The following is a 25,714-nucleotide window of genomic DNA, read 5'->3' on the forward strand; positions in this document are numbered from 1 at the left end:
ATATAATTCCCTCGCTGGTGATTGAACAGTTACAGTACGATTATCCTTTTGATTCCCCAGTAGCACTCTGCAGATAATGAGCAACCGAGAACAAACCAGAGCACCTGAGAAATAATGTAATTTCATAATAAAGCTATGTTCTTTTAATTATAAAGATTTATACTGAGCCTTAGTGCTAAAAATGTGCAATGCTTGCAGAATATATGCATAAATTAATCTAAAACATTTTATATTTAATGCACCTAAACATTTCCACATTCATACCATTGTAAGACCCTCAGACTCTCTTCTTTCTGTCTCAATAAATGTAGAAGGTCCTTCTAGTTCAGGGTTCTCGTGGAGGGGGCGGATCCATAAGAAGCAGGTTGATTCTCTCTATGTATTAATCTCTGTCAGTGTGTCATAGTGTGTGTTTGAGATAGAAAGTGAAGGGGAGGGCTGCTATAAAGGCAGTTTCCCTGTTGCTCGCTCCCATTCCTTCTGTTTTCCAGTGGGTTTGATCTGCAGGGCATACTCCAGTATGATACTCCTGTTTACAGCCACCTTTACCATCCTGGTGCTCTCCTCCCTGGACCAGGTGGAGTCTTCAGCCTATGACAAGATAGTCACACACAGTCGCATCAGGGCTAAGAATGAAGGGTAAGGGTTGATTGTTTTAAGGGTTCACCTTTGCTGGCTGGGAACAAGCTGGTAAGTTTGGTTAACATTGTTGATGATATCAAATGTAAAATTACATATGGAAAATTTGTGAAATGTACTATTTGAATTTGTGTAAATCCTGATGCTTTTTTCTGCCTTTCACACAGATATATATCTTTATCTTTATCACTATGTGTCTATTTTTCAATTTCATTTCAGAAATCTGTCATCAACATCGTTTAACAATGTTGAATATTTTAATCTATTTAATTTATTAACTGTACATTTATTTCTAAAACATAAATGGACTAAATAGCAATTGTCACTTTGTTTAGTCAGCTATTTAAAGCAATTTACCAAGATTTCTACATAATCACCTGCCCAATGAAACCCCGTGTGGCCTGTAAGTCTGTCATGTATGCAGTCATTAAGCATCCCTAGAGGTTTTTTTTTTAAAGTATGTTCTCCCTCCGCTCTGTTTTGCAGGCCCAATGTGTGCGCTTTGCAGCAGGTCATGGGGACCAAGAAAAAGTACTTCAGCACATGCAGTAACTGGTACAAAAAATCCATCTGTGGCAAAAATGCGTAAGTCATCCACTGATATTCACTCTGACTCTCTCTGCTTTAGCCAGGTATCTTCCCATGGTCTCATTAGAGGTCATAGGTCACCGTGAAACGTGTCTCTTTAGTTGTGAAGGTGAAGGAGGGTCTTGTTGGTGATGGATTACATTGGTTAGGCTTGTAGGGTGTGTTCAGGGAAAGTGAGTGAAGCAGAAGCATTTGAAGCTGTTCTGTATTAGTAATGGTACAAGACAGTTGGATTTTTGCCAAAATAAGATGGTTCACAGCAAATACTCCCTAGAGCAATATGATTTAAGATACACAAACACATTACGCTTTGGAGCTCTTCTCCCAGCTTGCAGCAGGATGAAACTGTTGTCAGCCAAGTGCATTTTACTGTACTTGTTTATAGCAGATTAACCGCAGCTCAAGTGTGCTGACTATGACTTGACATGTTTACTGTCGTTCCAGTGGTTTTTTCCTCAAATGCCACACTAATTTACTGCAGGATCTCTGAGAGGATGATGCAAGCGTGTTTCTGGGCTCTGTGAGACCGTGATGGATGCCTCGGTGTCTGGTGACTAGACATTGGCAGGCAAAACTTTTAAAGCTCAACTCAGCATGGCAGAGATCTGGCAGAGATCTGTTGTGTGTAAAAGAAAAGAGGAAAACCTTTAGCCTCAGGAAATGTCTTTTTTTATTTTATATATATATTTATTTATTTATTTATTTATTTATAAAAGTTGTTTGTTATCTTAACAAAGCCTTTATTTTACCAAAACATACATTATAAACAGTAATATTGTGAAATATTATTACAGTTTAAGCTAATTGTTTTATATTTTAATATATTTAAAAATCTAATTTATTTATGTGATGGAAAAGCTTTTGAAATCTTCAGTGTCACAGGATCATTCTAATATACTGTACTGAATTGGTTATCAACTATGTAATTTATGTAATCAATGTTTCTTTATTGCTAATATTTTCATAATATTTATAATATTATTTACTTTATGTATATTAGTTGAAATATAATTCATAATACAATTTATATAATTCATGAATTCACAATATATTTTATCTAATACAGTACAGTACATTCATGTATTTTAGATGTGATTGTAACTGTATATGTTGGTCAGTTTGTATGGGTGTGGTCTCAGTATTTTGTTGTGTGTTTGTTTAATCTTGCAGCAGCATGTTCAGCGATCTAAAGGACAGATTCTTCTTAATAGCAGAATTGATTTTTGAAGAGGGAAATCAAAGAAAATAAACTCAGCTGCTTTTTAAGCTTTAAATGTATTTCATAACTGTTGTCTTTAGTTTAACCTTCTCATGAGAGACTTATAGAGAATTGGAAAGAATTGGAATGAGCCTCCTGTGAACTTTAATCTGTCTTCTGTGAGATTTATGATAAGGCTCAATTCTCATCTTTTTCTCACATGCGGTGTTGTTTTTCTCCTGGATTTCTTCCAGCAGATATGGCTGCTGCCTCTCTGGTCACTGTAAACATATGAAAGCAAACTTGAATGTGGGAGGTCCATAATAAAAATACGAAACACCCCTGGCCTTGTGTCTCCCCCCAGTTCCCCGTGTCTAAACTCTGGGCAGCAGTAGGTTCAGAGATGCACAGCTTGCTGTCTCTCCTATGGACCCATCGGGGAAAGTTTGAGTCAGGCCTCTCACAGGGGTCACGCTGGGTTACTTTTTTCTTCCTTCACTGACTGACACTGGAAACATGACTCAGTTTCAAGGGATGAACTCTTCCATCCACAGCTGCAATGTCTGAGCCTCCAGACAATATCATTATGATACAAAAGAGAAATAAAGCAAATTTCAATCTGTGCAGTGTCAGGTGCATGATAATTCTCCAAACCACAGATCTCCCGCTAAAACCAATGAGGAACAGCATTAGTCATGGGGGAGTTACATGTACTCCATCTGCAGACTGCTCTTAGAAAGCCTCTTTGCTCGCTTTTAATGCCTTTAGGCCAGTGGCCAACATTCAGAATAGTGCATTTACTCTTAATAAATATCTAAAAGATTTTAAACTAGATTTAAATGCAAATTAAATAAAATAGTTTATACAAAAGTAAGATACTTTGCATGGAATGGTGATTTTGTTTTAACTTTTTTGTTAAATGGCAGTTCACTTTGACATCTCAGTTGTTTCTTCTAGACATCATTGAGATTAAATGAAGGGCTGTTCTGAGAGGTTTTTTTTTTTTACTAATAGATTTTTTTTTCTTTACATGAGGAAAAGGTTCCAAATGTATCTCCTCTCAAGTTTCTGGACAGATCTCTACTGGACTTAGATTTGCCAAACTACAAGTCTGGCACTAAAAGTTAAGACATTTCAGTTTAAACCTCGGAATTTGAACTTGAAAATAGACTTTTTGTCCATTTGTCTGCTACTTTCTCATTTGTATCAGATTTTACATTCCCAAAGGAGTATAGTGAGGAACAATTGTTTTTTTTTTTTTTTTTTTTTTTTTTTTTTGTACACATTTACATCTTATTTTTATTTTATTTGCAGATAATATATATATATATATATATATATATATATATATATATATATATATATATATATAAATTGATTCCAGCAGTTTGTGAGACAATTCAGTTTATGAAAACTGCAAAAATGTTGGGGGAAAACCACTAAATGAATATCAAATCAAGATAAATGTCCAGATGGTTGAAAAAAAAAAAAAATGGTTTCATATGAAAAAGCATCTGAATAAAAATAAATAAATAAAAATGAACAAGACATGCTTAAATGGTTTATCACGTTAGTTTTCAGAACTTAATATGATCAAAATGTAATTTCCTCCCATTTTATATCAATGGAACAAATTTGGTAGTAAAACAATATTTTAAACTCTATGGATAACAAAGGTAAGCAACATGATTTTAATATTAAGTTTATGATACTGGTTTAATATTTTGACTCTTTCCTCACAGGGTGGTCTTATATGAATGCTGTCCGGGTTATATGAAGTTAGATGGGCACCGTGGCTGCCCAGCAGGTCAGTATGTATTCATTCCATCAACAGAAATATTACACAGTATTTTATATTTTATATTATAGTGGTTGTTAGAACATTGCTGTATGGTTGCTTGAGTGTTCTGAATGGTAACTATGGAAATTTTACATTATTTTTGCCAAGAAGCATGATTTGAGATGTCATCATGTCTGCAGTGTGCATGCCCAATGTTAATACATATGATTATGTTTACTGCTAAATTGTTAATCCACAATTATCACATATTTGAGTTCAGTTTAAGGTCATGCTTAAATTAAATGTCAATTTACTCATTGGCTAAGAGTTCATTGGAAGAGAACATTAGCTTTTGTTCTCTAACCAAATCCAGACCCAGCTGGCTGTACTTCTACATGAGATTAATGAGCCACCGCTAGACTTGAACAAGGACTCAAGCTTCACGTCATGTGAAAGGATCCTGAGAATATGTGCTGTTTTGTAACTCTGTGCATGAGACTCTTTTGTTTATTTCTATGAAATTTTGCTCCGTCACCCAGTGGCTCCCATTGACACTGTGTACGACACTCTGGATCTGGTGCATGCCAAGATCACCCAACAATACTCCGATCTATCCAAACTGAGGGAAGAACTCAGTGGAGCGGGATCTTATACAATGTTTGCACCCAGTGATGATGCCTGGGAAGAGTTAGATCCTGTAAGTCAAATTCCCTGCCATGTTATAATTCATTCAAGCTGCAGTATTTGCATGCTATGTTTTAAAATCAGTGATCAAATGTGCATGTTATGATTAAGTGAAGCACTGAATGGAACTTCTTAAAAAGAAATAAACTGGAATATATGCCGTCATGCCATCTTCTTTCCTCAGGGCAAAGCACTGACATTTTAGCATTGCTTCTCTCTTTCCAGGAATCAAAAGCTCACTTGGTCAGCAGAGGAAACACTGCACTTTACAATGACCTCATCTATCACATTGTCAACAAACGTCTTCTCACCAAGGACCTGAAGAATGATATGACCCTAAATTCCATTCATGACAATCATGACCTCTATATCAATCACTACTCAAATGGAGTATGTTTCTCTTTTCTTCATATTCATTGTGTGTCTGAAACTGTGTTATTTAAGTATTATTTATATGTTGTTATATTATTTATAAATGTTTTGAATTAGCTTGTTTTAAGATATATTGTAAGTGTTAATGAAGTTTAGTTAATGTTTTAGTCATTTTCTTTTTCATTTTTATTTATCTTTTATATATTTTTTATTTTTTTTTTAGTTTAGCTATTTTATTTTTTATTTCAGTTTTTCTTGTAGTAATTATATTAGTTCATCTTAAACTTTTTTTTTTCAAGATTTTTTTAAAAAATATTTCATTTCAGATTTATTTAATTAACAAAACTATATATATGTAGGGTTAGGGTCAGGGTTAATATATATATTAACATGTTTACAAATATTTTTAGTTTTAGTTAACAATTACAACAGTGTTTGCACCTATAAGATTGTGGCATTATTTATTCACCCTCATGCCTTTCCAAACCTGCAAGACTTTCTTTCAGCTGTGGAGCACAAAATATATCTTGTTTTACTATAGTTCAACTATCAATAGAATCCAAAACAACGTAACTTGGATTTCATAAAAAAAAAGTGACTAAACTCTTTTTCAACAATTTTGCAGGTTGTCACTGTCAACTGTGCCAGGATTATTCACGCCAACCAGGTGGCCACTAATGGAGTTGTGCATGTTATTGATCGTGTCATTAGCTTCGTACATCCAACGATCATGGACGTGATCCAAACCAATGGTGATCTGGCAACACTGAAAGTACGTTTGATTATACCTGTGGTTTTGTAAATATGACCAAAACCTATTGGAAGCTTTCTGGGTAACCTTCTGATAGGACTCTATCACCGATGATAAAACATTCCTCAGAAGGGGCATATGATTTCAGAGAAGAATCTTTATTTTTGATTTCTTTTATAGACCGTTGCTTTAACAGCGGGACTCCAGGGTCTACTAAGGGAGTCCAGACACTACACACTTTTTGCTCCAACCAACGAGGCTTTTAAAAATCTAGACCGAGATGTGCTGGATAGACTTATGAGGGACACAACTGTACTTCAAGGTAAACATAGATCACAACCACAGAACATCATTTAGAGGTTTTTATAATGTTTTCAAAGATTTCTATTTCACACACTGAAGACGAGTAATAATGGTGGAAATTCAGCTTCGCCATCACAGGAATAAATTACATCTTAAAATACATTCAATTAGAAAGAAGGTTTTTTATATTACAATAACATTTCACAATATTACTGGTTTACTGTAACTTTTGAATAGCAGTGTATGCATGCACAAAGCACACACAGGATGAAATTCACCTTTAAAGATTTGAAAGACAGCAGCCTCATGTTTTCAGTAAACTCCACAAATGCAGTCCAATCCAAGCAGTGACACATTTTCAAATCACCTTTATTTTGTATATAGTGCTTTAAACAAAAAAAAAAAAAAAAAAAAAAAAAAAAAAAAAAAAAAAGCCGGTCAAACAGCAGATCTGGCCGCAGCCACATGGAGATCCAAAACCAAATTTGTTAAAGACTTCTAACAGCTCCTGAAGGGAAATGCTTTTTCTGATTCTGGTGAAAAAGATTGTAAGTGTTGTAACAGACAATATCTGTTTTCCCCATGAAAAGAGAAGATTTTATTACAAATCTTATCTGTTTGATCTTTTAGATGACTGTGTCAGGGTTTGCACGGGAGGAACTCAAGTGCAGACAGGAATCGGGTTACACACAGGATTTATTAATACAGAAGGGGAAAACAAAACCCACGAGGGGGAAAACAAGGACTAGGGCAGATACAAAAATAACTAAACAGGACTGATTAGACAAGATAAACAAAGACTCAAAACTAGAGAACACTAACTACAAATAAACACTCACGGTTATACAGGACACAATATCTCAAAGGGGTTACCAGGGTATAATCACAGGTGAGGAACAATCACAAATCACAATGAACCGACGCAAGACAGAGCACACTAGGAGATCTAAATAGGGGGAACAATTAAGACACGACAGGTGACACAGATAGGACAATCACGACACGACTAGGATAACAAGGGGGGCGGGGCAAGGGAACGAGACAACACAAGCACATGGCCCAAAGACAAGGCCATGTGCTTGTACACAAAACACGGGTCTGCCATGATCCTGCCTCAAGACTAGGAAAAATCAAGGACACGAGGGCAGAATCATGACAGACTGAGATTATCATTATAGCAAAAGCATTAAAACATAGAGACCTATATTTAAAAGCAAAGACTAGCTTTGAAGTAAATATTCAGTTCTGAGGCCAATTATCTCAAGACCCGACTGATGTAAATGGCGTGTGAAAAAACGCAAATCATTAAAGCAGATCAGGCTTTAGGATTCTGGTTTAAAGGTCTACTACAACACACCGACAAAAGGAAATTTGATTGATTAATTTTCTTGTGGTTTTTTTTTCTTCTTAAAATTAGATTTTTCAGCATGCCTCAAGACACACAGATATAAAAATGTCTGCATTACATCACTTCTGGCTCTTACGGGATCTATGGCCCGAGACAGTCAAAGGCCTCCCATGTAGGCTTGGGTATTTCTGGTACTTCTGCTGTAATGTAATGAAGCTTTTTTTTTTCTTTTTTTTTTTATTGTTTACAGAAACTATAAGTGGCAATCTTAATTAAATAAATTCATAACTAGAAAATTATTTATTCATTATAGAAATGGCTTCTTAAGGTTTCATTAATTTCCCTGACTTTTCATGTAGAAATCAAGCTTTGAAAATTCCCTCATATAAGTTTTGTAAGAATTTGGGAAACCGGGGCCTCATAGATGCACAAATAACATTTTAACTTCTCTTTAATTATAATCACTTAAATTAAATTATTTATATGAATTACTCATAGAAATCAATAATCATAATGATAATACTACATGCACTTGAATTTAAGATGAAGTGGAGATTTTAAAAGAAAGATATGAACATTTTTGTTTATACAGACGTTTAATTAATCATTCATAGGAATATTTTGGAAACACGTTCACATTTTGTATCATTAAATGCATGTCTTTTTTATTTTTTTAAGGAATTTTTTTTTTTTTTTTACCATTTTAACTTACTTTAAAGTTTGCTTAGTATTTTACAAAAACATTTTAAGTCATCTTGTGCTACCTTGGAAGTTTGCTGTGGTCATCTATTGTTTCTCGGCTCCCTGACTGAGAGCCACTGACATAAAGTGTCCTATTTGTCCCTTTTGGGGGACATTAACTCCCAGCATTCATCCAAATCTCTAACCATTAGGCCATGACTTCCCCCATTATATGACATCATTATATGACATTATATGATAGCTGACGTAAGAGTCTCAGCTCACCACAGCATTGCCTGGGCACAGGAAGAACTGGGTGGGTGTCCCAGTGGACAACATGAGCTTCTGTGTTTTTAATAGTCTCTAGAGGTCTAGATCTTGATGCTTACTGGACTGTGATCATAAAGACATCTTAACAGTTTGGGTCACCACACTGTTTATCTTTCAGTCTCTCACGTAACCTTTTTCCATCTCTCTTGTTCTATTTATTTTACAAGCCCTTTTGAAGTACCACCTCCTGAACTCAGTCCAGTGCTCTGAGGCCATTATGGCGGGCTCCGTCTATGGGACTCTTGAGGGAAGTAATATTGAGATCGGATGTGATGGTGAGAGTCTCACTGTCAATGGTATCAAGATGGTGCTGAAGAAGGACATTTTCACCAGAAATGGGGTCATTCATCTGATCGACCAGGTGCTCATGCCTGACTCAGGTGAGACTCTGTAACTACCCACTGGGTTCAGTCGGACTTTATTAAGGGACAGCTCACTTTATAAATGACATCCTTATGCCATCTGCATAAATTAAAATACAAAAATGTATTGTCACTGATATAAAATCTAAATGTACAGTTGTGATCAGTGTGTATCTTGTCTTGCAGCCATGCAGGTGACGGAGCTTATAGGCAAATCTCAGAACATCTTCAGGGACATGGTGTCTCAGCTTGGCCTGTCTGCCGCCATGCAGTCTGAGACTGAGTATACTATTCTTGCCCCACTGAATGGAGCCTTCTCTGGTAAGTTGACCTTATGACTTGTTGACCTTGACCTTGACCTATGAGAAAAAAATTGACATTGACATTGACAAATGAGACAAAGCTCTACCCCTTTTAGTGGACTTTGCTATCCTAGGAACTACCAAAAGTCCAGCGTTTTGTGACCTTAGGCATGATGGATTGTAGTGTTGTAGAAGACTAGTTAGGTATGCAGGAGCTAAACCATTTGGGGCCTTATAGGTAAGTAATTATAATTTGTGGGTGATACAGAACTTAATAGGTGGCCAGTGCAGAGACTGTAAAATTGGGGTAATATGGTCATATTTTCTTGACCTGGTAAGGACTCTGGCTGCAGCATTTTGGACTACCTGTAGCTTGTTTATTGAAGATGCTGGACAACCACCTAGCAGTGCATTACAATAGTCCAGTCTAGAGGTCATGAATGCATGAACTAGCTGTTCTGCATCAGAAACAGGTAACATGTTTCATAGCTTGGCAATGTTTCTAAGATGTAAGGATGCTATTTTTTTAATATGGGAAATATTGTTCTCAAAAGACAAGCAGCTGTCTAATATAACACCCAGATTTTCGACTGGAGATTAAGTAACAGTATGTCCATCTAGTTCCAAACTGTAATCTACGAGATTTACTATCTACTGTTTTTTGATCCAATAAATAATATCTCTGTCTTATCAGAATTTAATAGGTGAAAATTATTGGTTAACCAATCTTTTACATTTTTAACACACTCATCTTAGATAATTTAGAAGTTTAATCTGGTCTCGATGAGATATATAGCTGAGTATAATCAACATAACAGTGGAAACTAATCATTAAGTATTTTCTAATAATATTATCATGGGGCAACATTTATATATTGAAAATAGCAAAGAACCTAGTACAGATCCTTGTGGCACTCCATATTTTAATGGTGATAAATGAGAGGACTCCCCATTTAGATAAACAATGGTAATGGTAGCGATCGGACAGGTAGAATCTAAACCATCTTAGAGCGTGCCCTTGAATACCTGTATAGTTTTGTAATCGATCTATGAGTATGTTATGAGCTATGGTGTCGAATGCAGCACTAAGATCAAATAAAACTAGCAATGAGATGCAGCGTTGGTCTGACGCAAGAAACAAGTCATTTGTTATTTTAACAAGAGCTATTTTGGGGCCTAAAACCTGACTGAAATTCTTCATACAGATAATTTTTTGCACGAAAGAACACAGTTGAGCAGACAACTTTTTCAAAAAAGTTTTTTGACATAAACAGAAGATTTGAAATGGGGCTGTAATTCCCCAATTCACTAGGATCTATTGTGGTTTCTTAATAAGAGGCTTTATAACCATTAGATCGTTATAGGTAAAATTTTAAATGACCCACAGTCCAGGTTAAAATGTCACTATAACTGTCTTCACCAGCAGAGGTAATGTCCATGGATGAGCGTCTCCTGAAAATTATTCTGGAAAACCACATTGTGAAACTCAGAGTTTCTCTGAGTGACCTCTACAATGGCCAGCAGCTTGAAACCCTGGGAGGAAAACTGCTCAGAGTCTTCATATATCGCACGGTGAGGGAGAGAGAATTATTGAAAGATTGGGGACCTGGGGACAATTATTGTGTAAACTCCATGAGTGAAAACAACCATTTATTAAATTTTTATTGTGCTGGCAGTTACATGTTATACTCTAATTTTTTCTTTTCTTTCAGATAAGTCAATAGGCTTTAAATACATCCTTGTCTAACTATTTTTGTTTCATTACTCAGCAAAGGGTCCAAGGTACAAATATCATTTCATTCTCATTTGAATGTGTGTGTTTAAGGCTGTGTGTATTGAGAATGCATGCATGGTCAGAGGCAGCAGAGAAGGCAGTAACGGTATCCTCCATCTCATGCGATCACTGATTCAGCCACCCGAGACAACCATCTACGAGCAGCTTTTGAAAGATGGACACTTCAAGTGAGATTATGATTAAGATCATGATTATGATGACAATATGATTAATATTATTTTATTAACTAAACGTAAAAAAAAAAAATGCTGCAGAAAAAGTTCATTTACTATTTATACTGAAAAACACTTAACAGGACATGTTATTATAAATTCTATTGAAATATTAAATAAAAATAACAACTATTTATTTGTGTATGCATGTATGTACAAATGACTTATTGGCTGGCTGAACTATTCCAGAATCTTCCTGTCTCTGATGGAGAGTGCTGGACTGACAGATCTACTGAAGCAGGAGGGCTTGTACACACTCTTCGCCCCTATCGATGCCGCCTTTGAGACCCTGACAGAGAAAGATATTGCTCTTCTAAAAAGTAAACCTTTTATCTTCTATTTTATTCTATTAGATGATCTCCAACCTTTGCTTAGTCTGTTTCTTCACAGTGACACAGTGACTATTCTTTTATCCAGGTGATATCAACACCCTCAGGACGATCCTGCTCTACCACTTTAGCAATGGTGTCTTTATTAATGGAGGTTTGGAGGGTGGAGTGACTAACCTTCTGAAGACCATTCAGGGCAACAGCCTTCAAGTGCTGTCTGTAAGTACACTGGAATCGTTATTTTAAGATAAGATATTTTAAAGGTCAGGCTTTTTAGGCTCAAACAAACCAACTTTGCCTGATTAAATACCATAATTAGTGAAAATGTAGAGATTTCCAAATGTCAGCTTATCCCAACAGTGATTATGATTAAGATGTCCCATAATTAGCTTTTCCAGTAACATGCATAAGAATAAAGGTCTTTGCACACTCCATAATAAATCTCTGACTTCTAAATTTTAGCCAATACAAATATTTTGGTAGCACAAGAGAGGAAGGACCTGACATGCTTTTATCATCAGACAATGCAATTAGGCGTAGCACAAATTTCCTGTTTCTGTTCTCAAAAAAAATTCCATGAACCAAATCCAGACCATTCACTTAAATCATTTAAAGAAAACATACCAGCATGTTTGCATTGAGTATGAAGCTGACTTGATTATAAAAAGCATACACCATCTCATCCTAAGTAGGACTCAGCATTTCTCTTTCTGTGTTTGTGCTGTGTAGCTGAAGGTCTATGGCATAGGGCAATTTTATATGTGAATTTTGAGCATTGCTACAGCAGTAAGGTCATAACTTCCAGACAGTTTGCTACCTCTTCCCGTAACTCCCTCTGAAAGCTAGAACAATGGGTCTCCTAATGTCCAGATGCTTCCTTTACAGACAATAGATATCAGCACTGTAAATGTAAAATTACTTTATACATGGATATCTTGCAAACAGAGCCAAAACAAGGAAGTGACCTCTTAATAAGATGTCCTGCAGTTATATTTCTGTGTATTCAAAGGATTCAAAGGGTTTTATAAGACTTGCATAAGTCTTTGAGAAAGTTTTTAAATAAAACTTACATATGTAATATTTTATAAAATAATAAATTTCTGTTACATTCAGGTTAACAACTCCATCCATGTAAATTTAGTGGAAGTTCCAGATTTTGATCTTATGGCATCCAATGGAGTGGTCCATGTAGTGAAGACCATCTTATATCCTCAAGGTATATTACTAACAGTGTTTAAGATGTTATATTTTGGAGGGATTAAGAATATTTTTACATGCACTAAGTCAAAATCAATTGCATAGATGGTCTTTATCTTCAATGTAGATGTTTTTTTTTCACTCTTATATAACTGTACAATTACTGAGACATAAGACAGTCTTTTACTGTATTTCACAGATATGCCAGTTGGCCGTGAAGACATATTGGTCCTGCTGAAGAAACTCAACAGATACATACAGCTGAAGGTAAAGCAGAACACACATCATTTCTGAACACTAACTCACGTGATATAACAGATCCATCACAGTCCAGTACATCGCCGAACAAACACACATCACTTTATCAGTTGGTTATATTTTTATTTTTATGTTGTTGTTTTTGGTTTGTGTGTAGTTTGTATCTGGATACACCTACCACGAGATTCCACTTACGTTCATCAGTAAGTTCAATTTCATCCCTCATTAATGATTTCTCTCTTTAGGTTTCACATAAAATATAACATCATCAACAGTATATAGATTACATTTGACACTGCATTTTTATAAATTGTATTAATGTGATATTGTATTTTGCCTTGAAGAGAGGACTATAACTACTCATGTCATTGAGAAAGGTAATACATAATTATTTTATTTTACTATAAATTTTTTTTATACTACACCTCTAAACTCTTTTCCTCATCCACCTACCCATTTGATACTTCCATAAGCATTTATTCAGTTTATTTGCAATACTGAGCTTCTCTGCCAGCCAATTATTCCCAGCAGCACGTTTAGGTAGTTCACTTGTAACATTTTGTTTTTACTCAATTATTTATCTAATAAAACAACAACAAGCCTGAACTTTGCCTCAGCTGCAACCCAAGAAAACTGATTCTTCATAGAGATGTGTGTAACTTTACAATCACAAGTCTCGATAAATTTGCCAATTCTGCGAGGGAACACTCTAAGAGGCCCAATTCCAAAATGGGACTCTTTATTTATTAGAAAATTATAGACAAATTGTTTCCATGAAAGATCTTTTTAATGATATAAATGAAATACAATTGAGACTAATAAAAGTCCATTTATTAGGAGTCTTTGCATGGCTAAATTGAATAAGTTGATTTTACAGTATAACATTCGCATGTGTAATTAATTTACTGTCGCAGTGGTACCAATCAGTCTTTAAAACAAAAGTAGTATGAATTAAATGATCATTATAATGTCACAGTAAATGGCTCAGCACTTTATTAAATATTGATTCCACAATTTTGATTCCACAAAAAAAGAAAAAAAAAAAGAAAGAAATTAAGCAGCTCAACTGTTTCAATTATTAGCATTATTATTAGCAAAACACTCATGATCCTGATCCACAGCCAGTTGTTTTAGCTCACCTTTGGCAGAATATATTAACTTCCAGCAGTTAATCCAGCAGTAGCATGAAACATGACCCCCATTGCAGTGTCTAGAAAGAAAAGATGACCTGGTGTTCATTAAAACTTCTGAAAGTGCCAGGGACTATTAATTAATTGGTTTTGACACCCATTCCCATTTTGACCATTTACTTGTGTTTCATATCAGTAAAAGCAGCAAGGAGAACTGGCTAAATGGATTCAAAAACATTGGAAGTAAAACTAAATTTAATTTAATCAGCATAACATATTTTAAAAGACCGTCATATTTCATACCAAGAAAAGAAATGTCTCTAAATAAATTATTTTTCACAAATACTTATTAATGTCCTGGGCTGCGTTACTCAGTAATGATTAATCTTAGAGCTTAAGAGCGATATCTATGAGTCATTTTACAATCGTTTGTTATTGTTTCACATGCAGTTGCCAAAAAACGCAATCGCACGTAGCTGTGCTTTAATTGCTACTTAGGAGTCGCTATCCATTTGTCAAGTGCTGAAATGTCACCTTATTGAATTGCTGGTAATTGCAGAACACGCTCATTTATTGAAATGTTTACCTGATGCTGCATTCCAGACAACTTGGATATAATATCTATTATATTATATTATATTATATTATATTATATTATATTATATTATATTATATTATATTATATTATATTATATTATATACTTTATATATCCACGTTATCTTTCAATGCGGAAGTAAGCCTATGGGTGAGACTTCTGGTTAATTAGCTGCTATAGGTAAATAACAAGGAGAATAACAAAGTGCAGTAAATGGTAAAACTGTTTGCACTACAAATCAGTGTGTTCATAATTAAGATAATACATTAAAATAATATGATGAGACACACCAACTTTCAATTTCAAGCAGCAAAATGAACTGTTTTGTTCAGTTAAAAATAGCTGGACAGAGTGGAAGCAGATGAGACTGGAAGCCAGACCCTTAGAATTTACAAATGGCCGTGCCCATTTTTATGACAAGAAAAAGGTGGATAGAGAGATTACTCTTTATATATATATATATATATATATATATATATATATATATATATATATATATATATATATATATATATATATATATATATATAAAGAGAAATAAAGTTTACAATAAAGTGCAATCAAATCCATATATTATAATCACATTGCACTTGAATAAACTTAAAGGTGTAATCTTCCAATTTTCCTGCAGGTGACCACAAATCTTTCTTCTTACGATGCATTTAAGGCTTTACGATTACTCCAGAGCACTTGTAGATCTATGATGATTTTAAAGTGTTACTTGAGTTATGATACTTTTGGGAAACAGATTTTAATATCAGTCGTACGATAATCTTTACAAACTTTTTAGGCTTATGAAGCTTTTGGGAAACACAGCCCTGGTCTTGACAAGCCTCCTGATGGGATCTCTATATTTCTCTCAGGTCCCGAGGTCAAGGTGGAGACTGGAGAATCAAGCATCACCAAAGTTACACGAAAGATTAAAGGAGATCTGAGTGTCATCAAAGATAGAAAAGTTGTTGGAAGAGATCGTAGTGTCACCAAAGTTAGAAAAGTTGTTGGAAGAGATGCTAGTGTCACCAAAGTTACACGAGTGATTGGTGGAGATCAGAGCATCACTGAAGTCGCTGAAGGGAAGCCATCCATTACAAAGATCACAAGGTTTACTGAAAGTATGTACCAACTTAATTAGATTAAAGGAAAAGTTCACTCAAAAAAATGAAAATTGGCTGAAAATGTATTCGAATTCATCCACTTCATGGATGGCCTGAGGGCGTTGCTTCATTGGAACAGATTTGGAGAAATTTAGCATTTGATCACTTGCACATTTACTTACACATAAATGGGTGCCATCAGATTGAGAATCAAAACAGTTTTGTGATAAAAACTTTTTAAAATAATCCAAAAGTAATCCACATGACTCCAGTCCATTAATGCACGTTTTGTAGAGTGAAAAGCTAAATGTTTGTAATAAACAAATTGATCATTAGATCTCTGTCCATACTATTGCCTTCTCCAGTAAAAAAATTGTCTTGTCTGAATCAGGAGAGAAATATGCTCAGAAATATCCACCATTTGCAAGTGAAAACATTCTAAAACAGTTCTAGTTCAAGTTGTTGTTTTTTTTGTAAAGGTTTTAATTTTTGTTATTGTTTTTGCTCAGCTCACAGTTCATCATCTGATGGTGAACTTGACACTGAGGGAGAAGCCAAGAGACTCATGGGTGAAGCTCATTTTAACAGCTTGATTTGGTTGTGTTGTTAAACATTGTTTAGTGTATTATTATATGCATTATTTTATGTCCAAGCTGTCAAGAGTTAAAATCTCCATTGTTTTTATCAAACATTTGAAAACTGAATCTAGTGCAGTAAGAACTGGACTAAAAAGAGACACTCAGCATGTATAAGTCTGTTTAGTTCAAAATGGCTGTAAAAAGTAATTTTTGATATTCTGTCTGATGCAACATTAAAACATTGTGTGTAACTGTAGTCTGATTACGACTATTTTAAAAAGTAGTTTAGTCTGATTACAAGATTACAAGTACTTGAGTTTTGGAATCTGATTACGTAATCAAGATTACATGTAATCAGTTATTACCCAGCTCTGTATATATATATATGTATATATAAGTGAGTGTATTTGTGCATTATTTCACTTATTTTTACAATCTGTAAAAAATAATACAAAAAAATATTTTACTATACTTTATAAAGCTTTATGCATAAAATGATTGATTGATTGATTGATTTACGGATTGATTTGGTTTCAGCTCCTTTAATTATAATCATAATATTCTTATTTAAAAATCAAATATGTGATCATATCTGCTTTAATTTTATATAAAATTTGCATAAATGCTGAATTTCTTTCTTTTTCTTTCTTTCTTTCTTTCTTTCTTTCTTTCTTTCTTTCTTTCTTTCTTTCTTTCTTTCTTTTTATTCTTTTAGGACCAGATTTCTCCAAGATAGTAACTTTAAAGGGCAGTCCAGATCTCCATGAATCAGAATCAGAGAGAATCACCAGAATCATCAAGAGTTAGTGGCTTCATAATTCTGTGTGAATAATATGAGTATGGATCTAATGGTTCAGGGTTTAATTGAATTATTTTTCTTCTCAGAGGGCCGATCTAAAAAACATGCTGCCAAAAGACAACCACAAGGTATGTTTTTCAGCTTATTTACATCTGATGTGTTCTTAAAGTAATTTTATTGCCATTTTTTATATCAATTGATATATATATAAAAAAAACTATAGCACCTTGTCTTCACACCCAACTTTATTCTAATATGTGTCTGAAACACAGGATCAAGGCAAAGAGTGAGACCGGTCAGGCATGACTCCAGACCCAGTCAGTAAGATGAATGGAGGCTGTACCTGAAGATCCAGCTAAAGTGAAAGACATTAGTTGCAGAACAGTGTGTTTGTCCTGCAAATACACTTTTACTACAAACCGCATTGAATGTTAACCCATTAGAAACCAATGCAGTAATATTTAGATCTGTGTGGCACACACCCCACTTCAACTCAGAAAAGGGGTACTTGAAATAATGGTAGTAATACAGAGAGAAATTGGTCTTTTTTATAGCTGTTTATATTGTATTATACAGACTATAAAGTATATATAAGAGCCTTGACATTGAGCTTGTCATGCACATGATATTTTGTGGTGCTTGCATTCAGAGACATGAATGTGTTTTTATCTTTAAATATCAGCAAAGCTTTGGCTGTTGAGTTCACTTTAAGTTATGCAGATTGTAACTTTTCATCTGTTTCTAATTTTCTGTTAATTTTTTGGACGTCTTCATTTTTATAAATTTTTTGTTGTTGTTGTTAATTAGACAGGGTTTTTTTAATAGTAGAAATTCAAATCATCACATTGAAATAAGCTTAAAAAAATCAAAAATAAATATATTTTCTGCTTGGAGCACCTTGCTGTTTATCTCCAAAAACCTTTCTTTATTTTTAATCTGTGGTGCAAATATTTCGGGTTGATGAATTACATGAAATACTGAACAGTGGTGTGAACTGTCCTGGGACACTGTACCTTGACTTTTAGGCCCATCATTAGCGTTCATTATCATCATATACTTCATGAAAATGATGCCATATATGTAGCAGCATGCATGCCTTCACATAAAGACATAAGGAAGTCTGCATGTTTGAAAGGAGTAAAACTTTGCTCCTTAATATAAACAATCTGAATCCCCAGACTTCATTGGGAGGATAAACTTGTTAAGTCTGGCAAGTTATTTTAGATAATGTATATACACTCTGCTCTAGCATGGGGACATTTTTGCAGAGCGAACATGATTTCTCAGGTTTGGAGAGATGACTGAGGAGAAACTTCCGAACTGCATTTGAATGATCCTAATCAGCTAGATAAAATATATTTCTAACAAATTTCTTCTTCGATTTATGATTACTAATACACTTCATTTGTTAACATTTAATCATATTATGCATGGTCAATTCATGTTTACACTGCTAATATGCACATATTAGCTAACTAGCTATTTTTTTTAATTTAGCACATCTTCTCAAGTATAAACGCAGTAAAACAAGTTTTTAATACAGTAATTACAAAAAAAAAAAAAAAATACACACAGACTGAAGTAGTTTAAGTCTTTGGTTCTTTTAATTGTGATTATTTTTTTTATTTTTTATTTTTAACAAAAACCCACCAATTCACTATCTAAACAAATTAGAATAGACATGCCAATCAACTAATCAACTCAAAACACAGTTTGGTTTGCCTACACAATCATGGGGAAGACAGTTGTCCAGAAGACAATCATTGAAGGAGGGTAAGCCACAAACATTAATTGCCAAAGAAGCTGGCTGTTCACAGAGTGCTGTATCTGAGCATGTTAACAGAAAGTTCAGTTGAAGCAAAAAGTGTGGAAGAAAAAGATGCACAACCAACCAAGAGAACCGCAGCCTTTTGAGGATTCTCAAGCAAAATCGATTGTGAACTTCACAAGGAATGGACTGAGGCTGGGGTCAGGGCATCAAGAGCCACCACACAACTGGCTACATTTGTTGTATTCCTCTTATTAATCCACTCCTGAACCACAGACAACATCTGAGGCATCTTACCTGAGCTAAGGAGAAGAATATGATTCGGAGGAGAGCGCTCTGGCACCATTAAGACTTTTCACTGCAACTGTACTTTTCACAATATTTGATAATTTTTTTCACTGCTGGCTTATTTTAGGAAAAGTGTATTAAATAAGAACCCTTTAAGAGTCCAACATCCCTGGTCATCCACAGTATCAAGTTTTGTCAGGTATGCAGATACAGCATTTTTAGCTGTTTTCGAGGATCCATGTTATCCGCATGAACAAAAAACGTCATTGTTGTGTAAACATAGCCTAAATTTTACAACCAATTTGCCAAAATGTAAAAGAGATACAAATTTCCACAAACGTATGTTAAAACACCCATACTGACTCATACCAAGACATCGATAGCTCTCTCTAGAAGGGCACAGCAAGAAGTTTTATTGTGTAGTAATAGTAGAATGTGAAGCGAATCAATGGCTGTAAGATAAGTAACACAAATTTGTTAGACTGATGAATCTGCTTAGTCTTATGCAAAGCTGTTAAAATGACTGATGGAGTGCAGCTTGCTGGCAATATGTGGACTTTGCTGTTTAAGGCCGAAATTCAGAGGAAAATGTGCTCTCTTGTGACTTTCATGTCAAGAACTGTTCTCACTGATTTGAAAGGCAAGGAACACACTTGCTGAACACTGGCTGACAGCCATACTTCACTGGAAGCTCTGTGCAAGTTCTTAGAGATCGAATTTAACAAGAAAAGGGTTGTGAAGAGGGACTTATTACACATTACACTACATGACTATCCCTGTGCAACACATGGTGAGGCAGGTTTCCCATCTAGGTGTTAACTGCAAGACACTTAACCCCTAGTTGCTCCAGAGGCGTGCAACCTCTGACATATTAAGCAATTGTAAGTCGCTTTGGATAAAAGTGTCAGCTAAATGAATAAATGTAAATGTAAGTTGCAGAAACAGTTAAATCAACGCATATCATGCATTCTATTTTACAGCATAAAACACATTTATAAATTTTAAAGTAGTACATTTTTGAATATTATGAAATCTTCTCCCTCTCTGGACGATGGTTATGGAAATATTTTCACTAGTGCTAATCCAATATTTAAATGGTAGTTGTTTGAGTTGCGTCCCCTAGACAAAATGAGGAATAGTTCTCACACATTAAACTCTACCGCTTTGACAATACACGCAAGAGCCTGTCAGGTTTGTGTGCAATTTCTTATGCTCTGCCTTCTATTAGGTTGTTATTTATTAAGTTATTAGTTAAGTTATTATCTGCAATTTCACACAATGCTATCGTGTGGCTTCTGGAGAGGTGGAATAATGAGCACAAGATGTATTACTACTATATTAGTTTTGTGTGCCATTTAGATACAAATTGAATTATAATTTTTTTGTGATTTTACCCTTACTGACTCACTGACAGAATGACATTAGAACTTCATGTTAATCAAGAATTTTACTGCGTGTCTCTTGTGGATTCGTGTTTTATTTGGAATTTTCTATTAAGCACTATAAGAGGCATTTTAGATGTGAAGCAGAACTGTTCCAACAGAGCGGACATGAAGTTCAGCTTCACAGCTCTTGGCTCATTATTTTACAGGTCATATTTGAAATTCCCCAGCTGTGCACCATACTGAGAGAATAAATGAACTGATTTGAACTTCATTTCTAATACATTTCATATTCAAACACCACAGCTATAACATTTTGGTTTGGCGTTCACACTGAGCCGTGTGTAATTGCAAAGGGATCACCAAAAAAATATATTTAAATTAAATAAACAATGTTTGTGTCTGTAAGAGGCTGTAGTTATTTAATGCACAAAGTAAATGAAAGATTTGCATTTTTAATTTTTTAAATATATGACATGCAGACCAGTTCTAAATGTTTGTGAGCTATATATTTCTGTGCTAAAAAGCAGGAGACATCAGTTAATTTGTCATCTGTTATAACTGTCTCTTGGGAAAATCTGATGAAACATGATATGTAAGAGGTGATAATTATATTATATTGTGTAAGTGCTTTTTTGTCCATATAAATTAAGTCAATAGGGTCCAAAATAGTTTTGAACCCCATTGACTTTCACTGTACGGATGAAATATCTTCTTTAGTATTCCACAGAAGACAAAGCCACACAGGATTAAAATTACATTAGGGTGAGGAAATGATGGCATTACTTCTCATTTTTGAGCAAACTTTCCTTTTAAAATGACTCACAACAACTGTAATAGAGTGCCAAAATGATCTCATTCATTTTCATGACGCTTGGAAAGAAAAAGATTGCCTTTTACTTCAAATCACATCTGCTCAGTTCTTCTGAACTCTTCTGATCCCAAAACCCCTAAAATTACAAACACTGAATAACAATTACAGCCATAAAAGCCATAGAAGTCCCTAAATGATAATGTCTAGGTTTGTGATTAATGCCATTGCTCATGTTCTGAAAGGCAGTATAAATTCCAACAAAGCCTGGCATGTTAAATGATTATTTGTATAAACATGCTTCAAAGCTGTACATCCATGAACCTGTGAACATACAAGAGTGCATGATCTTGTCATGTCACAAAGAAAAAAACGACCAGATGACATGCATGTATCTTCAGGGTGCTTTTTTTAAAAGACACAGGACACATGTGATGGACTGTCAAGAATGTCACAGCCAGCGAATAAATCTTTTATGTGAGGCAAAAAGAAAAAAGATAAGCAAAACTAGTCACAGGCAGCTTTGTTTACGATGATTGCATCCTTCATAAGGTTTTAGAATCAAATATAACAAATAAAAGAACATCTATAAACATGTACAGACTTATTAACCAGAGAATGCTTTGGCTTCAATATTATTGTGGATTTATTAGTGTGGATAATGAATGAGATACAATAGTAATCCCTGTTTTAAAATATATCCATGCTGTCCATTATGTAGTACTTGTTGGGATGAAACTGAATCCAAATTGCACTCAGTTCACAGAAAATGACAGTTTCTCCAAACAATCACCACACAAACAGTGATGTAAAAACAAATGGATCTGTAATTTACTCTTGGCACAGTCCATATTTTGGCAACCATTTGGCAGCAAACCATGTGTATTTACGTGCTATACGTAGCAGACAGTGCTATAAGCTAACAAGCTAATGCTGCCATATGGGTCAGTTCCAATAAATGGACATGAATATGCATGTCCTAGAAGTCTGACTAGGTTATTACGTCTACAGGGTTTGCCAAACGTCTGGGTTCAGCACAATTTAGGTGTGTATACTTCTTTAATAAGACAATCCCATAAGGAGCAAGAAGCTCAGATTTATCTCATTTATAATTTTGCCCATATTTCTTGTATCATGCATCTCAGCAACATGCGGAGATCACAATCAACTGTTATTCAAGTCCCATTTTGGTTGAGGCGGTATTCACAAGGTGCACACTTGTCGATGAAGAGAATTTCAGATAAATGAGTTATGAAGTAAACAATAATTGATCTTTCCCAGAAATACTTCAAAGTCACCAAAATAGGAAAATAAAAACAACACAGCTGGGGTGATGTTAGCCTTAGTTCTGTTATGTTTGGACCATATTTTGCTGTCAACCTCCAAAACAATAAGAAAGTGTTTCAGATGTGGTGTGGAAACCACTGTTGCTTTGGCTCGAATGGCTATTTTATTTGGCATAAATAGACCTGATAGAATCAATCCTACTTTTTTTTTTTTTTTTTTTTTTTTGACTTTCGATGCTTTTTACAACACCGATTTTGTTGCCAATGTAAGTGGAGGTATGGGAACTTTATGGTGGCACTATAAGGATCCATTCACCCAGACTCACAGAGAGAGTTGTTAACCTCCCTTATCATGTCTAGGGTAAGAAAGGTCATGTAAAAGAATAAAAATGGTGCTGTGTGTGCATGTCAGCAATGAGGATCAGTGACCTACCTCAAAAGATTAAATTACAAAAAGAAAAACCCAATTCACAAGGTAAATGAAGAAAAGTATTACATTTTTACTGGAATATGCAGGACGGTTTCCAAGACTTCTAGAGGGAGTTCAGGCCCTAACAACAAACATAATACATCTAGCTATTATTCTCAGCACTCCTCAGTCCACAGTGAGTCACCATCTAACAGTTGGACCAAAATGACTCAGGCCAGCTAATCAAACAAGTCTTTACCTTGACCACAGTGTTCTTGCAGGACTTATTTACTTGAAAAGAAATATACAGTAGTTTAGTAGAGAGTTTATGATGCTTGAAAACCCTGAATACATGAAAAACAACCAATTACAAATGTTTAAGCGCACATGCATTGCGCCTTTATGATTTATGTAAATACAAGGTCCTAAATACAAGTTACAGTGTCAAGATTAATGATTAATATGCAGTATGAACCTTAAGAACATAATGACTATTTCAAAATGATTTAAAAAAACTTCCTGGACAGATTCATTGTGATTAAAGTTCTTTGGCTAAGAGTGTTTAGGAGCTCAGGGGTTTGGAGCGTGTTTTAGCTGAAGCAACTGTGGTTACAGTATCTCTTGGATCAGATTGATTAATCTGGATGGGACTCAAGTTGGATCCTTGTTTCTGGCACAGTTGTGTTCTCAAAAGATCATCATCTAAATGGGAAGGAGTGATGGATGGGTTATATGCTTAGCTGTAGTTTAGGGAAAGCACTGTCCGCAAAAGTGAACTAAATCTGACAAACCTCTCTTTGGGTTAATGTCAAATTGGAAAAATTGAAATTGGGATATTGAATGGTACAAAAACATATGACCAGAGAGTTCTACCTTTTTGTACGTTCTAAGATGTAGGATACCTTATGCCATTTTGCACAAATTATTACAAGGTATTACATGGTGTTTTCATTTTATTATTAATGAAGAAAATATATACTCTAATCTATGTTATGGTGTGAGTATGTCTCCATTTAGATAGCTAACTATAATTTGTCTGAAATATTAAAATAATTAAAATAAGACTAAAATATTTGTCTAATATCACAGAACAACAATAATATTTGTTAAATTACATTTGCTTAATATATTGTTAATATTTTATATATTTTTTCCGTACTGACTGTAATGGTTTGATGTCAAATTGATTTGTTGCTATTGATTTACATTATATATATTATATACAATCAAAACATAAACTTTCTATTGGAAATGTTTTAAAAGTGTGCTGTTATGATGACACCTATTCCACTGGAAAAGCTCTACTTTCATAACACAATATTACTGGCTAATACAATGGAAGTGACTGAATAAGTTGTTAGAGTGTTTAACATATTTGGCTTTTGGTATTCACCAATTTCTAATTTCCATGTTCATCATGGACCAGCACTAGGTGATTTTCCATGCTGTGAATTTAGAGAGTCATTCATTTGATGTTCTTGAGTTCATGTACAATATGATTGGGAATTACAGACCTGCTTGTTCTCCACCATCTGCTATGCACCACAAGAGAGATTCCAGTTGGCTTTTTTAATTTTTTTTTTCTCAGACTAGCTCACACACTGTTTCTTCACTATTTAGTGCTTCACTGACCTTCACTGACCTTCTGGAGTTGTGTCCGTCTTCACTTCTTCACTCCTGAGGACAGCCAATTGTAAGGGATTGCCAAGTGTAACATCCCTTGTTACTGTAATATGTCTAGTCAGGGAGTAAAATGAAATAATGCTATCTATCTTCAGTTACAACTAAAAACAAATTTGCGCCAAAAAAATAATGTGATATAAGATATACTTATAATGATATAAATCACAAAAAAAAAAAAAAAGTTCAGGTCTGTAGTGGGACTGTGTGATGTTTGTACTATTGGGTTTTGAAGTCTTTTGTGTCAGTGTCTTTTATTTTGATATGGTCAATATATAAAGGTCTCATTTTTTGTCTTTAGTTTCCTGTCCTCCTTGTTCATTGTTTCCAGTAATGTCTTGTCCTTGGGTGAGTCTCAGTCCACTCACTTGTCAGGTTCTGAAGATATATGTTCTCTACCATTACAATAAGAAAACATGTGGCAAGATTAATATGACTCAATTCAATTTAATTTCTTCTGACAAGTTTCTGAAGTACCTATACAGTTTTACTGTCTCTCAAGGGCACAGAAGTGGATTTGTAAATGGTGGGCAAGTTGAAAGTGCTGACATCATGGATGTAACATGTCCAGATTATACTACTCAAATTCAAACTAAATATACTTTTGTCAGGAATACTTGACAAAGATGACTGACACTTAGCATACAGTTTGGATTGGTGGTATTTCTGTTCTGGGCAGAAACTCCCTGCCCATCCATGCAGCCTGTCATGAATGAGCAGGGGGAGCAATAATAACCCCCGTAGGGTGAACAGAACAGAGCCAA

At 34.7% G+C, this 25,714-nt stretch overlaps 1 protein-coding gene across 2 annotated transcripts; it reads left to right on the forward strand.

Moving 5' to 3' along the window:
- The first annotated feature begins 465 nt into the window (after positions 1 to 465).
- Positions 466 to 18,219, forward strand: LOC128021184 (periostin-like). Of its 2 annotated transcripts, none has more exons than XM_052608202.1 (22): positions 466 to 639; positions 1,126 to 1,224; positions 4,168 to 4,232; positions 4,745 to 4,902; positions 5,115 to 5,279; positions 5,887 to 6,033; positions 6,193 to 6,334; positions 8,842 to 9,054; positions 9,223 to 9,357; positions 10,765 to 10,910; positions 11,164 to 11,300; positions 11,535 to 11,665; positions 11,763 to 11,893; positions 12,788 to 12,890; positions 13,071 to 13,138; positions 13,287 to 13,332; positions 13,474 to 13,506; positions 15,719 to 15,967; positions 16,459 to 16,518; positions 17,243 to 17,329; positions 17,413 to 17,454; positions 17,599 to 18,219. In XM_052608202.1, the coding sequence occupies exons 1-22, from the start codon at positions 521 to 523 to the stop codon at positions 17,649 to 17,651; spliced, it is 2,529 nt and encodes an 842-aa protein (XP_052464162.1). In that variant the 5' UTR covers positions 466 to 520; the 3' UTR covers positions 17,652 to 18,219. The 2 variants fall into 2 exon arrangements, with proteins under 2 accessions (XP_052464162.1, XP_052464161.1); XM_052608201.1 differs by having other exon boundaries at positions 467 to 639; positions 10,762 to 10,910.
- The last annotated feature ends 7,495 nt before the right edge of the window (positions 18,220 to 25,714 follow it).

Source organism: Carassius gibelio, chromosome A10, assembly GCF_023724105.1.
Source record: "Carassius gibelio isolate Cgi1373 ecotype wild population from Czech Republic chromosome A10, carGib1.2-hapl.c, whole genome shotgun sequence".
Taxonomy (NCBI): domain Eukaryota; kingdom Metazoa; phylum Chordata; class Actinopteri; order Cypriniformes; family Cyprinidae; genus Carassius; species Carassius gibelio.

Bases quoted from the DNA above. Each gene is read 5' to 3' on its own strand.
- LOC128021184 (XM_052608201.1), top strand. From the start codon at position 521: ATGATACTCCTGTTTACAGCCACCTTTACCATCCTGGTGCTCTCCTCC. The intron at 9,055-9,222 runs GTGAGACTCTGT...CTTGTCTTGCAG, and splicing joins GGTGCTCATGCCTGACTCAG to CCATGCAGGTGACGGAGCTT. The intron at 15,968-16,458 runs GTATGTACCAAC...GTTTTTGCTCAG, and splicing joins GATCACAAGGTTTACTGAAA to CTCACAGTTCATCATCTGAT.